The sequence below is a fragment of the Lathyrus oleraceus genome, chromosome 3, assembly GCF_024323335.1.
Source record: "Lathyrus oleraceus cultivar Zhongwan6 chromosome 3, CAAS_Psat_ZW6_1.0, whole genome shotgun sequence".
In the NCBI taxonomy this organism is placed as follows: Eukaryota; Viridiplantae; Streptophyta; class Magnoliopsida; order Fabales; family Fabaceae; genus Lathyrus; species Lathyrus oleraceus.
The window spans coordinates 168,966,372-168,982,933 of record NC_066581.1 but is presented as its reverse complement, the minus strand read 5'-3'; the positions used below and the strand labels follow the sequence as shown (position 1 = coordinate 168,982,933).

At 35.5% G+C, this 16,562-nt stretch overlaps 1 protein-coding gene across 1 annotated transcript; it reads right to left on the bottom strand.

Annotated features, from left to right (window-relative positions):
* Positions 1-7,797: 7,797 nt before the first annotated feature.
* LOC127126043 (TOM1-like protein 2) lies at positions 7,798-11,786 on the bottom strand. Its single transcript, XM_051054900.1, has 3 exons — positions 11,094-11,786; positions 8,703-8,990; positions 7,798-8,477 (listed from the first exon to the last, which is right to left on the bottom strand). The coding sequence occupies exons 1-3, from the start codon at positions 11,577-11,579 to the stop codon at positions 8,046-8,048; spliced, it is 1,206 nt and encodes a 401-aa protein (XP_050910857.1). The 5' UTR covers positions 11,580-11,786; the 3' UTR covers positions 7,798-8,045.
* Positions 11,787-16,562: the final 4,776 nt, after the last annotated feature.

The window sequence follows — 16,562 nt, the reverse complement described above, 5'->3', positions numbered from 1 at the left end:
TAGTAACCTAAATGTTGAATTTATGGGAACTCGCGTGACCTTAAATTCAGGAGAATACAGGTGCAAAAGCCCAGGGTACTGCAATATAAAAAGGAAGGCGTTCCTTCATTCAGTTTCAGGGATTTTGAGGCGTGAAGATTTTGTGTGTCCATCATACTTCACTGCTGTATTTTTGTGAGTCTTATATTAGACGTATCTTGTAAGCCAAGTCATTATCAAGTAGATGATAGCTTTGGCATAGGGTGTTCATTGAGTTGTAAGTGTTGTGTCACTCAAAGCTTTTAAGCGTGAGTGCTGTGTATCTTGATTAAAGCTGTGAAGCACAATCAAGAGTTGTTTGAAGTGTGACTTCAACTTGTCTTTAATATTGTTTAAAGATAGTAATCACTGAGGTGATTGAGGGGGAGTGAGTAGGAACTCTAATCTGAGGTTAAGATTGAAATTGCATTGGGTAGGGATTAAGTGATAAGTTGTAAACGGGTGAGTTTAGCTTTGAATTGATACTACTAATAGTGGATTTCCTCCCTGGCTTGGTAGCCCCCAGATGTAGGTCGTGTTGGACTGAACTGGGTGAACAATTACTTGTGTTATTTACTGCACTCACTGTTAAGTTCTGCATAATCCCTGTCTGTGCAGAATTGGATGTCATAACAACCAGTGTGACATCCAAAGTCTGATAACTAGAATTTCAGTATCAATACCGCGATGAAAAACGAATAAGGAATGATCAGAGATGCTGTGAGAGAAACCCAATGTGGCAACATAATCAGTGAATCTTTGGTACCAGGCACGAGGTGCTTGTTTGAGACCATAGAGAGACTTTTTGAGTAGACAAACGTGCTCAGGATATTATGGATCGCGGAATCCAGAAGGCTGGTGCATATACACTGTTTCATCCAGATTTCCATGCAAAAAGGCATTTTTGACATCTAGTTGGTGGAGACACCATGATTTGGATATTGCAATGCTAAGTACCATGCGAATAGTTGTCGGTTTGACGACAGGGCTGAAGGTTTCACCACAATCGACACCTGATTGTTGATTAGCACCATTACCTACAAAACGAGCTTTGTATCGCTCAAAAGACACATCAGATTTCTTCTTGTGCCTGAAAATTCACAAACTTCGAATAACATTAGCATTAGAGGGACGAGGAACTAATTCCCACGTCTTATTTTCAATAAGAGCATAATATTCGTCTTTCATGGCCATTTTCCAATTAGGATCTCTTAATGCATCAATTGGATTTGTAGGCAAATGAGAGATTGATTGGTGGGTTGATGTGTGTAGGTTGAAAAGCTTACGGGGTTTGACAATTCCGTGTTGTGACCGGGTTGTCATTTGAGGTGAATGAGGTGCATGAGGGGAAATGGTGTCGGAATAGGTGCAGAGGAGGTGGTAGGTGTTGTTTTTGTAGATGAAGTTGTTGTTTGGGAGGGAGAAGGTGTTTGAGCCGTGGGTGTAGTTTGTTGGGCCGAGGGAGAGGTTGTTTGATTCGTGGTTGGAGGGGGAGGAGTTTGTGGTGCTGTTGGTGATGGTGGTTGGGTGACAGTTACGTTGGGAGAGGGGGCTGCTGGAGATGTGGTGTACAAGTGTGAGGGAAGAAGGGGGATTATGCCGTCATCTAAGAAGTTATAGTTAGTCGTTGTAGGCGCATTCATGGTGGAAAAGGGAAACGTATTTTCCTCAAAAATGACATGCCGAGAAATAATGATTTTATGACTTGACAATTCGTAACACTTATAACCTCTATGATTAGACGGATATCCTAGAAAGACACATGGTGTAGACCGAGGTTGGAGTTTATTCCTAGTGGTGGACGGAATTAAGGGATAACAAAGACATCCAAATACTCGGAGGTGTGAATAAGACGGATCTTTTTGGTAGAGAATTTTGGTGGGTGATTGGAGAGTGAGTTTCTTATTTGGAAGTATGTTGTGTAGGTAAGTGGCCATTTGAAGAGCATGGTGCCAGAAAACCGGTGGAATAGAAGCATGAGCAAGGAGGGTTCGGATTATATTATTGATTGTACGAATTTTTCTTTTGGCTTTTCCATTTTGTGGGGAGGTATGAGGACAAGAGAATCGAAAAGACATTCCATTTTGTTCACAAAACTTATGAAAGAGAGCATTATCGTATTCCTTTCCATTTTCACATTGAAAACATTTTATTTCACGTTCAAATTGTGTTTTAATGTGAGCACGGAATTGTAAAAAAATGGAATGTACTTGTGATTTGTTAGAAACTGGAAAAGTCCACAAAAAATTAGTAAAATCATCAAGAAATAAAACATAGTAACGATGCCCTCCGGAGCTTAATACTGGAGATGTTCAAAGATCGCTATGAACAATGTCAAAAGGCATACAAGTAAATGATAAGGAATTATAAAAAGGCAATTTTATTTGTTTCCCAAGTGGACAAGATTGACAAAAGAAATCATTTCGAAACTTATTACATAGCAAAAGTTTGTTTCGATGAAGAGAAATTAAGATAGGAGCTCCTGGATGTCCTAAACGACTATGCCATAACTCGTTAGATGAAGCAGCAAAGGCGGATGGTGGTAGTGCTGTTGTGTTTGGTTTTGTGGGAATAAGGTAGAGGTCGCCAGAACTATTACATCTCATTAAAAGCGTTCCTGTCTGAAAATCCTTCACAGAAAAACCGAGATAATCAAATTCAACAGAAACATCATTATCGATTGTAAATTTTCTGACAGAAACAAGGTTTTTGATAAGTTTTGGTGCATGCAAAACATTGTTTAAGGTTAGGGAATTGGGTAAAGATGCATGACCACGACCAATTACAGGTATATGATGACCACTTCCAACAGTAATATTATTACTCATATTAAAATAAGATGTGAGATTACCTCCATTTCCCGTCATATGAGAAGTCGCACCGCTGTCCATATACCATTGATCATCAGGAGGAGAGATGGAGAAAGTATGCATAGCAGCTTGGATGTCTGTCAGAGCATAAGAAGATGAACCTTGCTGACTGTTCATGTGAGGTGGAGCAGTTGCCATGTGAGCTTGTTGAGGTTTAGGACCTAGTATGTCTGATTGTTGATGGGGAGAAACCGTTGTCGGATATGGACATGGTGGAGTGGCCCATGGCTGCCATGGATATGCCCACTGTTGCTGCTCTCTAGGATAAGTGGGAGTGGTCCACTGAGGTTGCTGATAGGGATACTGAGGCCACTGATGTGGTTGTGGCTGGGAACGACCTCCACCACGACCATTGCTTCTACCCCTGCCACGACCTCCACCACGACCATTGCTTCGGCCACCACGACCAGCACCATTGTTGTTGCGGTTGTTACGCTGTTGAGTTAGAGTGGTTGAGGCCGCGTTATCATCAAGAGATGATACGAAAGTAGAGTTGCTGCTAGAATTTTCTGCTTTCTTTGCTTTAGTTGTTTCTTCCAAGATTATCATAGAACGAGCTTTGTAAAAAGGTGGAAGAGAGTCTCCATGACGGATTTATGAACCCACCGTGGCATACGCATCTGTCAGGCCAGAAATGAGTTGAAGAACAAGCCTTTCGTTAGACACGGGAGCACCGACATTAGAGAGTTGATCAGATAGGGATTTGAGATATTGACAATAGGTGGAGGCATCAGGAAATTGCTCCATATGAACATTAGAAAATTCTTGCTCGAGGTAGAGAGCCCTAGAATTTTTATTGTCATAAAAAATGTTGAATAGCCTGTTCCACGCATTTTCTGCGGTTGAATTGCGCTCAATGATGGTGTGGAGAAGATCATCAGAAATTGTGCCATAAATCCATTGAAGGACAACAGCATCAAGACGTGCCCAAAGAGTAGGATCGGTGTCTTTGAGATTAGGAGATGATGTGGTTTCGGTTGGAATGATATGATCAATGACTTGGTAAACACGAGCATGGATTTTGAAGAGTTCAGACCAGATGTTATATTGACCCTTTTTAATACTTAGGGTAATTTTGATAAAATTGGTGATGTTAGAGATGATGAGTGCGGGATGAGTGGGAGGATTGGTATTCTGCGTGGTTACAGAGTTTTTGGAAGGGGAGGAGGAGGGAGATGATTGTTTGGTGGAAGATGATCGGTTGGTGCTCATGATGAGAGAAAGAAATCTGATGAGAGAAGCGTGGGTGAGATGAGAGAAAGAGGAAGGTTGCGCAGCCAGTTATGTGAGAAGAGCGGTGGCGCAAGGATTAGGGTTTAGGATCAGTACCTGATGCTTACTGATACCATATTGGAATGATAGGTCTGACCTTTCTATTGATTTTCAATGATATATATACAATCAATTTTTCTCTCTGTCTGTTTGCTATACAATCAAGACTATTTAATAACAATAATATTCTAATAATAACAATGATATCCTAATAATAACAATGATATTCTAATATTTATAAAAAGAACACTCATGATTCAACTCATATCTACAACAAAATCAAATAATTTTTTACATTTCAATTAATAAAAATTAAAATGATTAATTAATTAAATAATTAAGTTAATATTGCAACTAGCATTTTCAATCCTTATTTATCAGAAAACTAAAATTTGATAATAATTTATTACTATCTATTATCTATTATAATATATTAAAAGGGAAGCACGCATTCTCATACTTATAATTCTACTCCATTGATCTCACGTTATCACATAGTCACACGTGACACATTCCAAAACTCATTTTTACTCTTCTAAAAGTCAAATGCAATATTTCTACTCTATTTGAGGTCACGTGTTCGAATCCCCGCAAAGACAAAATATTACGTTTTCTTAAAATTATAGCAATAAAAATAACACTTAACACAAATCTTTTTAATCTTAAAGTAATTCTTACACAATTTTTAGAGATAGGTTAATGAGTTGATCTTAAAAAATAATAATGTATACAACAATCTTTTATCGTTTCTACATATTTATCCTATAGAGAATAATAAAAGCAACAATAATAATATTTAAAAAAAACACTAATATTTCAATTTGATATCAAAGACAAAATCAAATCAACTTTTACATTTCAATTAATAAAAATTAAAATAATTAATTAATTAAATAATTAAATTAATATAGCAACTAGTATTTTCAATCCTTATTCATGAAATAATTAAAGTTTGATAATATTCTACTGTAATATATTTAAATAGAAACCTTTAATTCTATTTCATTTGTGTCACATCATCACATAGTCATACGTGGCACATTCCAAAATAACTAATATTTGATCGTATAAACTTTTAATTTTATTTAATACTAAAAATTAATACATATCTTCAACGATTTAACATTAGATATCTAAATCAAAGATAAGTATAAAAGATATATAAGAATCAAAATAAAACAATTCCAATCTTAATTTACAAGAATATATTTTTCTTTTGTATTAAAGTATATCTTTTTAGATGTAATTAATTTTCTCAATTATAATTCACAATAATTTATTGTAATATAAATTTATTAATCATATTTTGTCAAAATAAATTTTTAACATATTTAAAATTTAATAAAAAATAATAAAGTAATTTACAAATGCGCATAACGTGGGTCTTCTTCTAATTAATATTAAAATTGAAACATCAAATTTCTAAACCTAGATACAATATTGTTTTAGCTCAACCATCCATCACAAAAGTATTAAATAGCATCAATGAATAAAGGAATACTCGACACATATTGTATGCACAAAGAAACTCTTCATCATATTCTTAGCAACAACATATTGCATTATTGTGAAAGAAAAAAAAATTAAAATGGAACACGTCAAACATAAAATCAGAAAAAAGGAACAATTGAAATATAAAGAAATTCAAAAACACACAATTGCATCACAAAAGATTTGAGGGGCGAAATAGAAAATGAAAAGAAAAAAGAAAGATATGAACAAAATGAGAGATGCTCTTCATTAACTTGGACAATTTTTTGTCAATTGCCTTAGGAAAATGATTATACCTATGAAATCTGACCAAGTTACAATCATAGACAAGCCCTTAGTGATTTATGCTCGTAAATAAATTCAAAATTGAATTGTGCAGATGAATATATGAATTGATCAGGATGTTAGCAAGGTTATTGGATGAGAGTCTACTTTCCGCATGATTGAAATCACAAAGTCTTCATCCATATTGTGAAAAAGAGTGATAGGGTAATTCAAGTGGAATTGTGTCATTGTTTTTAACTGTATGAAATGATGTTTGTATGAAAGAACTTATTTAATAATCATACTTGATTCTAGAAAAGTAAACGAATACAACTTTCGCATGTGCATTCGTCATTTAACCATACATTTTTTGTCAATTATTTTGTAAGAGCATTGTTGAGTCATGATCCTTGGAGGAACTTTTTACTTTAGAGTGATTATGACCTTGATTGAGGACAAACAAAAATTCAAGTTGGGGAGAGTTTGATAAGTGTCAAAACTACAGTGATTCTTTACCTGAAACTTGGTGCTTATTGACTTGTACTAACAATGTTTTTTTATAGTTTTCCAAGGTTTTTAATTAGAAAGTGGTACTCTTTAGTGTGTTGTTGAATGTTGCAGAAACTTTCAAGATCACACCTGATTCATCACAAAAGAAGAAAATGTTCGGCACATTTTGCTAAGCGGAAGGTAGCGAGACGCAACGAAGGGAAATAGAGGCAAACACACAAAGCTCGCTTGAAGCGAGAGGTAGCGAGAAGCGGCGAGGCAAACACACAACACTTTGCTAAGCGAGAAGTAGCGAGAGACAGCGAAAAGAAACAGAATCAAAAGTCAGCTTGAAGTGAGAGTTAGCGAAGAACTTCGCTTAACGAGAGAAAGTAAGGCGGTTTGAAGCATATTCAGAGTGATTGAAGGATGCTTCTCTTAGTGAGTCATATTTCGCTAAACAAAATTGGTTACAACCAGACACTATAAAAGGGGCAGAAACACAGTTAATGAGAGTTAATTAGTTTTTTTCTTTAGACAGATACCACATATAGAAGGAGAGAAGTGTGAACAGTTAGTTGGATATGCGTCAGATAATTGGGAAATTGCATTTGATACTGATTGATCTCAATTCCTTCGTGATTAATCAAGCTACCATAATGATGACTAGCTAATTTCTTCTCTTGTGTTGGGATTGAATGTAATCCGTCAAATCGTATGTGTACTAATTGATCATCATATATTATAATCTAGTTGTTTATATTCATCAAATATTATATTTGCTTTATCGCTCAACCTTATAGATCTGAATTGTTATTGACAAATACTTTTTCAATCCTGATCTAAGATAATATTGTGTTAAACTCTTATCTCTAGACATAGGGTTAGAGTATAATATTCACGTAAAGTACCAAAGATTCATACTATCTTATTGTTTGATAGATTGAGAAATCATTGATCAAACAACACGATAGAATTCTCGACAAAAGTTTAGACATAATACATGTTGTGAGGATACGTGATGATATGAATAAACAATAAGATTATACTTGAAAGTGATCAAGGAATTCATATGTATTATGAGGATGAAATTCAATCCCATGTATTACGAGGAAGAAATTCAATCCCAGCACGTTTTATCATTTGTGAAATTCAATCCCATCTAACCGGTTAATTTGAGCATCGCTGTTGATTATTCAAGCCAAAGATGGAGTCTAACCAGAAGGCCACCAAATGATTTACATTCCCTTGACCGAAGTGTGTTGTAGTATCAGACAAATGTTTTTCTTTTATAAAGAAATGGAATACAACTTCTGCAAAAGATCTACACTAAGGGGATTTCTAAAGAAAAGGAAGAGTCTTATACCCTTGTGCCCAATTCTGTATCAGAGTCTCATCAAACATTATCAAATTGATGCGCATAGTCGAAATGAGTGCATTTACAAGAAGAAAAAAACCACAGTAACAGTTTTATGAACTACCATAATCTCACAAGGATTAAGTATCACAATCCTCGGGATATAATCACCCTCACCCTCGTAGAAAGAACTATGGGTTATAAATATTACATGCCTACACGGTATGGACAGGAACAAAATATAATGCTAGAAGAAACAAAGCAACTTGCAACCTTCGCCTTTCTCATTCGGTATTACTCTTGAGGATAGGTTCACCATTCTTCTCTTTTGTGCTATCCACAATTTTGGTTTCAACGTGACCATACCCCTCAGTTGCATTGACATTGGCTTCAAGAGTGTTTGACTCTTGGAGCAGCTTTTGATCAAGATTCTGAGCAGCTTCTGACTCTTCAGATTTGTCACCTTCACGTCTTTCGTTGAGGTTTTGAACAGCTTCCGCATCATTTTTGGCAGCGTCAGCATTTTGTGTTTGATGTTCCCCTAAACTTTGAGAAGCTTCCAACTCCTCGTACTTAGAAACCAACTGCTGCAGCTCATCATTGAGATATAAAGCCTCAAAAAGTGTTTCTTCATCATTTGTTGTGCTTTGCACAATCTCCTTGATAACATAGAGTGATTGCTTGCACTTATCCAGCAGACTCAAAGTTAATTCTTCCTGCAACCAAACAAAAATATAGTACAATCCATCAGAAAAAATATATATAATTCTATCATAAGAATAGTAGCCTTGCATTGAAAAGCATGTATCTGATTTATGAGTAGTTCTTTAAAAATCTGTGCAAGAAGACTTCATACATACAATAAACATCAGAGTCGAAAACAAAACAACAATTCAGTATTCAAAAGATGCTACATTTACTTAATTTCAGAAAAGGATTACCTTTAAAGGTTTTGGCTCTGCCTCAGAATTTAATATGCTAGAGAGAACTTCAAGACTGTTTCGAGCAACCACAAGATGCTCTTTCTTCTCTTCAACAGAAACGGGTTGGTGGTCAGTAAAGAAAGCCTCTGAGTCATCCAGAGCAAGAGCATGTAACCCTGCTACTGGAATTGGGTATCTTTCAGGGGGGTTTAAAGATTGTTGATAAGTATGTGACTCTGAGGCATATGGAATTGGTGGTGAATTTCCTCCTGCCGCGTCAAGTGATTCACCCCTTCCTTTCAAACTCTGTCATCAATGAGAGAGGAAGTAGGATTCAAATTAATGAAAGAGAAAAGGAAGCACAACAATACATAATAAAAAATAAAAAATAGAAGGCACCAAATTCAAAGCTAATATACTGTAACAATAAAATCCCAAGGTCTCCTGGGAAAAGCTATTTTACACAGTAAAATTCTGCAAACAATGGCTAGAAGTTATATATAACAATAAAATCAAGTACCAAAAACAATTAAGTTACTATTCAAAGACAATTTCAAGCCAATGATATTTGCTTCCTTTAAACTATCAGGAAATTTTTAACTTGTGCCCTAAAGGCACATGTTAAAAAATCAAATGTAGAAATATCAACTGTGGAAATTGTGCATTCAATTCTTTAATAGCTAAAAAAGTGTTTTTTCCAACAGAAAAATTCTATCATTGAAATGCTTAACATGCGCCCTTTAGCCCTTAGGGCACAAATGACCCAAACTGTTAATACCTTTGGATGACTTTCTTATCCAAATTTCAATCAAGTGTTTTTTTGGACCAATGTCATTTCAAATATTTGAGAGATAAAGTAAAATGGAGTATATAGAATGTGAATTCACCTAGAAACACCTTAAGAAAGCTAGGAAGCCAAAATGGAAATCTTACTGTTCCAAAACTCAGAGTAGGCACCTTGAATCCATCATAAAAGTGGTAGCTATAGATAAATATAAACCATAGTATTCAACCTAGGTAGATGAAATTTAAAATATTCAACTTCATCATGATCAACATTACTTTTTATTCCCCTGGGTTTCTATTATAAGAAAATAATTATTACTTTTTAGATTCACATTGAATAACCAATGTCCATATACATTGATTATTCAATGTATCTAAAGAGTAATTTTCTTTCTTATAATAGAAACCGGAGGGAGTAAGATTAAAGGAAAAGTTACGACATAGTCATAACAACAGATTAATTGTTATACAAGATGACAGACTCGGGAATAAAAGATGGTGGGTCTTATTTTGGTTTGGGCATGTGTTGAAACTTGAGAAGGCAATGATATGGCAGATCAAGATAGAAGATAGCTCAATTATTAGAGGTAGAAAAAATCGAGCAAAACAATAAACTAACCCATCAAGAAAGAATCAAAGTTAAATCATCTATAGGGCAGAACATGATTCATGACAAGAACAGGACAGGACATAATGACATCATTAAGTTCATATAACTGATCCCACCTAATGGGAGAAAAAAATTGTTTGTCATTGTTACCGTTGTTGTTGTTGTCGTCAAAAAACAAACAATGCCTTGCCTTGTGATGTGATACTGTTTCTCAAGCAGTAATAATACTATGTAACGTATACATCCAAGAAAACTTAAAAACAATAAAGATTAGTAAGTTGTGTATGCCGTGGTTTGCCAATTGCCATATCAGAATAAGGCCAATAGAAATCCCTGTAGGAAATTTTACTGGATGAAGGATACTCTAATAATTAAATATAAGTGAAACCATTGAAAACGACTTTATCTATATAGCTAGTAGCTACTATAAGTCCTTGTTGTATGACAAACCAAAATGGAAATGCAATCCGTTGTATTTATCATCTTGTTTGTACCTATTTAAGTGAATTAATTTTAACATCCTTAAAGGGTAGCCTAAGCCTTACCATGCAAAATAAGATTGCCTATAATAGGTACAATAGATCTAATCCAATGACTAACACTTTGCTTAACTCTTAATATCTAGTAAGCACGGACACAGACATTGACTACAGTAATAATTTGGAAGAAAAAAAAAGAATAAATTAAACATAATCACAAGTGTCGGTGTTGGTTTCAACCGGCGGTGCTACACAGCTCAAAATAGAACATCCTCTATCTACCATAGTTCTACTAATAACCTACTAAATTGAACTCTATGTTTTTCCCTTAATTTGATCATAACTCAAATACATAGACATAGCTCTATTATTCTGTAACACACTTTCTCGCTCTTTCCTGTTACTTGAAATTTATTAGGGTCCAAGTATAATCTTGGGTGAGATCAGCTTAAATTAGGGGACCCAATTGACCCTGTAATGTTACAACAAAAGAGGCATAGTAAAAACAAAGCAAGAAAGAAGAAAGAAACTAACCAAATAAGTTTGACTGAAAACAGGAAGATAAGCAATATCCTCAGATTCACCCCAAGCCCTAATCAACTGTAAAGCCCTTGTTCTATTATCCTGATCCGCCTGAGGATTATCAATCAACCTAACCATATCCTCTAGAACCTTCTCGGAAGCAATTACAGAAAACACCTTTTCACAATTCATAGCACAAGTTTCCAACAAATCAAGGCTATGTTTCTGAACAACCGGACTCTTCTGATTGATCCTCCTCTTGATGGCTTTCACCACTTCCGAACCATTAAACTCGTCGGAGTTGATAAGGCCGCATATCCTGAGATTCATTCCCCAATTCGGTTCCTCCAAAGTCTCCGACGTTGCTTCGTCAACCATCTTCGATTCCGGCGTCGGAGTTTGGAGTATTTCCTTCATTTTGCCGCTTACGATTCGACTCAGATTAGCGCTGTTGGTTTTGAGCCTCTCGCCGAAGAGAGCTAGCTTCGATTTGTCCATCGGAAGTGAGAGTGATGAACCCTAGATCGGATTGTGGTTTTGTGAGTGAAGGTTAGAAGAATGTGGAAATGGGAAAGTGGAAACTGGAAAGTTCAACGATTGAGAGAGAAAGAGAGAGAGATTTGTGATTTGACTATTGATCGTGTACTTTTTACGTGGCTCTTTTGATGTACACGTTTCGGTAAACTACTCACCGTTTTCAATCTTGACATGGTAACTGTTTGTTTCGGACCCCAAATATATTCCTTCCAAATCAGTGGTGAATTTCATTCTAGTCAAACACTTTGTCTGTACTGGAATTTCGTAATTATAACTCTATTGAATTGAGATTTTTAAAAGGTCATTATTTCATAAATTTTGTGGATTTTAATTAATGTTGTTACATATGATTCAAATATTTGTTAGACAATGTATTGAGCAATGTCACACATTCGATTTTGAAGTGGTTTATGGGCATTTGCAAAAAGAAATATGATAAATCGGATGTTTTGACATTATAAGAGAAGAGATTCTATCTTAAATTATTTATTTAGTATATAAATTTTAATGAAGTGTATCTTGTGTTTTTAAAATTTTATTTTTTAATTTATCCAACTAAAGAGTTAATTGTAAAGTGCGTTTGAAAATTTGAGTCTAAAGTAAGATTTGAATTCTTACTTATACCAAATTTATATTTAATTAGATTTGTTTTAATTAATATTCATAATCAATTTTATGAAACAATCGTATGATAGATAGGTGGTGTAAAACGAGTTTTCATATGGAATAAGGTGAGACAGTTCGACAATATCCTTTTTCTTTTCATCCATTTTTGCGTCTTATTAGGATTAGGCTTCGTGTTCTATTATGCCTCGGTGACTAGTCCAAAATTGTTGCCCTCGAGCCCTGTTTTTTGTCATGAAGGATAAGGGTTTTGCACTAGCTATCTTGTGTGTCCATAAAAGTTATCATGGGAGAGGTCTGATGGGACGTTGATATTCTTAGGAAGATATAATTTTGGGATAACACTTATGCATGACATTTTAAAAGGCTGGCCATGATTGACATGTGCCCTATATCCTTGTTAGTCGTCAACATGATTAAATTGGAGATGTCAGGACATCAACCCAATAATCATAAAGGAACCCCAATTGTTGATAGTGGATAATGATCATACAATCTTGAATCATTTGAGGAAGTGTACTAGGTTTCCAGAGGGACTTTACTCTTTTTATTGATTCCACACTAACTTTCTTTAGAAGCTCATTTTCCTTTTTTCTATTTGCTATAGTGATTCTCTTGGTGTGAAGGCTGATCAATTATCCAAGAGATTTTACTTGTCGATTCAGTCTCTTACTTGTTCGTGTTTGTACTCGGGCTTCTGAATTTTGGCGCATGAGATTTTCATCCTCTTCTCCTCTTCGTCATGTTTAGGGTTTCTTAGCATTTCATATTTATTCGCTCTGCCTTTGGTTCCTGCATTTTCTCTTTGATTCATGCAAATATGGTTGCTTCCTCTATGTCAACTAGAAGGGTTAGTAGAGATATTTCAGAAGTTTGGATAAGTTCATATATATCAGGTGTTGTCTCCATCTTCTCCCATAGTGATGCATTTGTTCAGGCTATGACTAATGTGGGTCCGCCTGAGGATTTAGGTGTTCTTTCCTCGGATGAGGATCAAAGAGTATGTGGTCAATATGGTAGGTGTATTATCCCATTCCACGAATGTTTGTTTCCCTGATTGGTTATTGTCTCCCCTTTAATGAATTTGAAATCAGTGTTATAAACCATGTGCTTATTTCCCTTTTGTAATTCCATCATATGAGTTGAGAGTTCATTAAAATATTTCAACAGCGGTGTGAATATAAGGGCATCAAGCTGACAGTGACATTTGTTTTACGAATGAATTATAAAAAATCCATTCGGTGTCTTTTTTCCATGAGCTTGGCTATGTATGAGGGGTGGTTCCCTCTGATCTTGCTTTTAAGACCCGACTAAATACATGCACTCAAACTCGTTGGATCGTGGATGTCAAATCTAAAGAAGAGAGGGGGAAAATCTTTGGTATGTGGCCTTAGAGTTTCATCTTTTTTTCTTTATTTAATATTATCTAATATTCTTGTCTTTTACAGATGTCATGAAGAGTTAAGACGTCATGCAGCGACTAAAGAAAGAGATTCAAGTTGTCGTTGTCTTGGTTGGAATTACGAGCACACCCCTTATTGGTGAGACTTCTGCTTTGGGTACGCTTGCTGGCACCTTGTATGTTCTTGTTGCCAGACAAGTTACTCAAGTTGTCCTTCCTATTGACGGGGATGTGAATTTGGCTTCCTCTGGTTGCACTTTGGTAGTAGGAAATTCATCTTCCCCTATCTAGGAAAGGGAGAAAATATTATATCCCATTCCTAAGTCTAAAGAGGTTTGATATTAGGTTTCTTCCCCAAGCGTCTCCGAAGGTCTAGATTTGTGGAGGAACCATCATTTCTTTATAGGGATGGCAACCTTGTATTATTGACTCGTCTGGGTTTAAGGACATGTAGTGAATTTTTTCCTTGATTTCTAACAAGGATTATTCTTATTTCTCTTAACTGCTTGACGAGGCTCGCCAAGGCAAATTGGTCGAACTAGCCTACCATGTTCATCAAGAATATGTTATTTTGGCTTTTGGTGTTGCTCACTAGGAAGAGGTTTTTTTGCTTGATTTTATTTTTTAGGAAAAGGAAAGGTTGATGAATAAAGTTGGTGATCTTACACTTTAGAGGAATATGTGTCTAGAAGAGGTTCAAGATGTTTCTAACTTATTACTTGCCATAGAAACTCCTTTGTAACCCTTGGGGTATTCTGGTCCTCTTACTGAAAGGGTGAAGTAGTTAGTCCAAGTGGTAATTGATAAGCATTTGGCTTTAACTGAAATGAACCGATGTTTGGAGGTTACTTGGAGGAAAAATAAAGAGTTGGAAAAGGCTTTAAAGGAGTCTTAAGATAGTCAACAAAATACTGAGGTCAACCTAACCAACATGTGTGAGGAAATCTTTCCCTTTATAAGGAGTTGCCCAAATCCTTGCAGGAAGATTTTTGTGTGGCTAGGGATGCTTTAAAATTTCTCTTCGGCAAGTTGAATATCTTTATTCGACTAGTCTCATTTCTCAATCTCAGGTTCTTCTTAACCAGATAATTAAAAACAGATAAATGGTTCCTCTGGATGGATAGTTTTTTATTGGAGGTCGGTGGATGTAAACCTGGTGTATATGGATCTTCACTTGTAATATATATATTTTTAAATATATTTTATTTTGTTTTCTTTTATTTTAATGATACCTTTGTGTATATAGTTCAAGTCATTCCCTTGAGTTTCATGCTTGGATTTCATTGGGCTTCTTTCGGGACCGGGCCCGACCAAGGATCGACACCCCTTCCCATGACCCCGGGTATAAACCTAGTTAAAGGTTGATGTATTTGAGGACCTACCAATGCCTCTGGCGTGACTAGCTATCAAGAGGGGGTATACTAATTATTTCCCATTTTAGGGCATGTTTGTTGTGCTCGTGATGTGGGGTTTTGATCGTTTTAGTCATAGACTTTTAGTGTTTAAGATAGCTCTCTAAGTTTGTATGATAGGGGCTTAGATCCTTCTAGATGTACCCCAAACTCATCTTTACCTTTTCATGATAAAGAAGAATAAAATTTTAGTGATAAATTCTTTATTTATTTCAATAGTTGTATAACAATGTACATGCCATGTCTTTCTTTTACAATAAATGATAATTAAAAAGATAACTTAACCATGTGGTTTTTGCCACTGCTTATTTGACTCTGAGGTTTGTGTTTCCTTTTAATTATCCATTTTTTGTTTACCATCTCTATTTGTAGTACCTTCTTGGTCAAAGGATAGTTGGCCATATACTTTAGTTGTTTAATTAACGAGGCCACATTCATATCAATAGTGGTAGCTTCACCTTTGTTTTGATCCTGTTGTAAAGCTTGATAAATCGTCCTAGCCTATGTCTGGTCAACACTAATACTAATCAGATCATTGTGGGTGTTAAGGTATTTCATCTTCAAATGGAATAGGGAAGCTACTGCGTCCAGCGTCGCCATGAAAAGTCAATATAGGACATAATTGGAAACACTTCAACACAGGACAATCAAGAATTGGGATTCAACGATTCAAGTATTTTGTCCTTCCCTAACACTAAACACCAGCTCAATGTATCCCCGTGGATGGGACATAATGCCATTAAAGGCTTGTAAATATGACCCATCATATGGTAATAGTTTATCTTTCTTCAATCCTATTTTCTCAAAGAGGTCAGTATACATGATATCACAAGAACTTCCTTTATCAATCATGACTCGAGACACATAAAATATGGATATGATTGTCATTATCACCAAAGGGAATATCTTGTTCTAGATTCCTCCCACCTTTTTACTATCTCAAAATTCAAATATCGACCTTTCTGGGTTGGTGGATGAGGTGATTCCCTCCTTTTTGCTTATAGCCATTAACTCGATAATCTTCCTATTTATTGTACCTTTGGATGACACTCTTAATTTGGGATCCCTCGGTTATAGAGGCGATATACTGACGTTTTCCCTTATATCCTTTGCCTTTTTCGCTATAGGCTTTTTTACCCTTTCCCCCAGCCACGACTTTGATTGTCATCTTGGGGGATTGTCTTTTCTTTGGAGATTCCCCTATACTCCTTTTACCATCCTTGGTATATTCATATAGACATCTTTTCTTGATAATCCCTTAGATCATGTCCTTGAGTTGAATTTAATTCTTGATATTATAACCATGAATTTTGTGGAAACTATGAAAAAGACTCCACCTTGACTTGGCTAGGGTTTTGGAGAAGACAAATACATAAACAAAAGAAGAAAAAAACAAATTCAATAATGATTAATAAAGAAGAAAAAAATGAAGACAGTAATCGATTATGAAAAAATGGCAAAGATCAACATTGAACAAAGTTTAGATTGTCTTTATCATTGATATAT

What these genes read in the sequence shown, in the direction of transcription:
- LOC127126043 (XM_051054900.1), bottom strand. Translation starts at nt 11,579, where the DNA reads ATGGACAAATCGAAGCTAGCTCTCTTCGGCGAGAGGCTCAAAACCAAC. An exon ending in TTTTCAGTCAAACTTATTTG is followed by an intron (nt 8,991 to 11,093) that starts GTTAGTTTCTTT and finishes CATTGATGACAG; the next exon opens with AGTTTGAAAGGAAGGGGTGA. An exon ending in CAGAGCCAAAACCTTTAAAG is followed by an intron (nt 8,478 to 8,702) that starts GTAATCCTTTTC and finishes GTTTGGTTGCAG; the next exon opens with GAAGAATTAACTTTGAGTCT.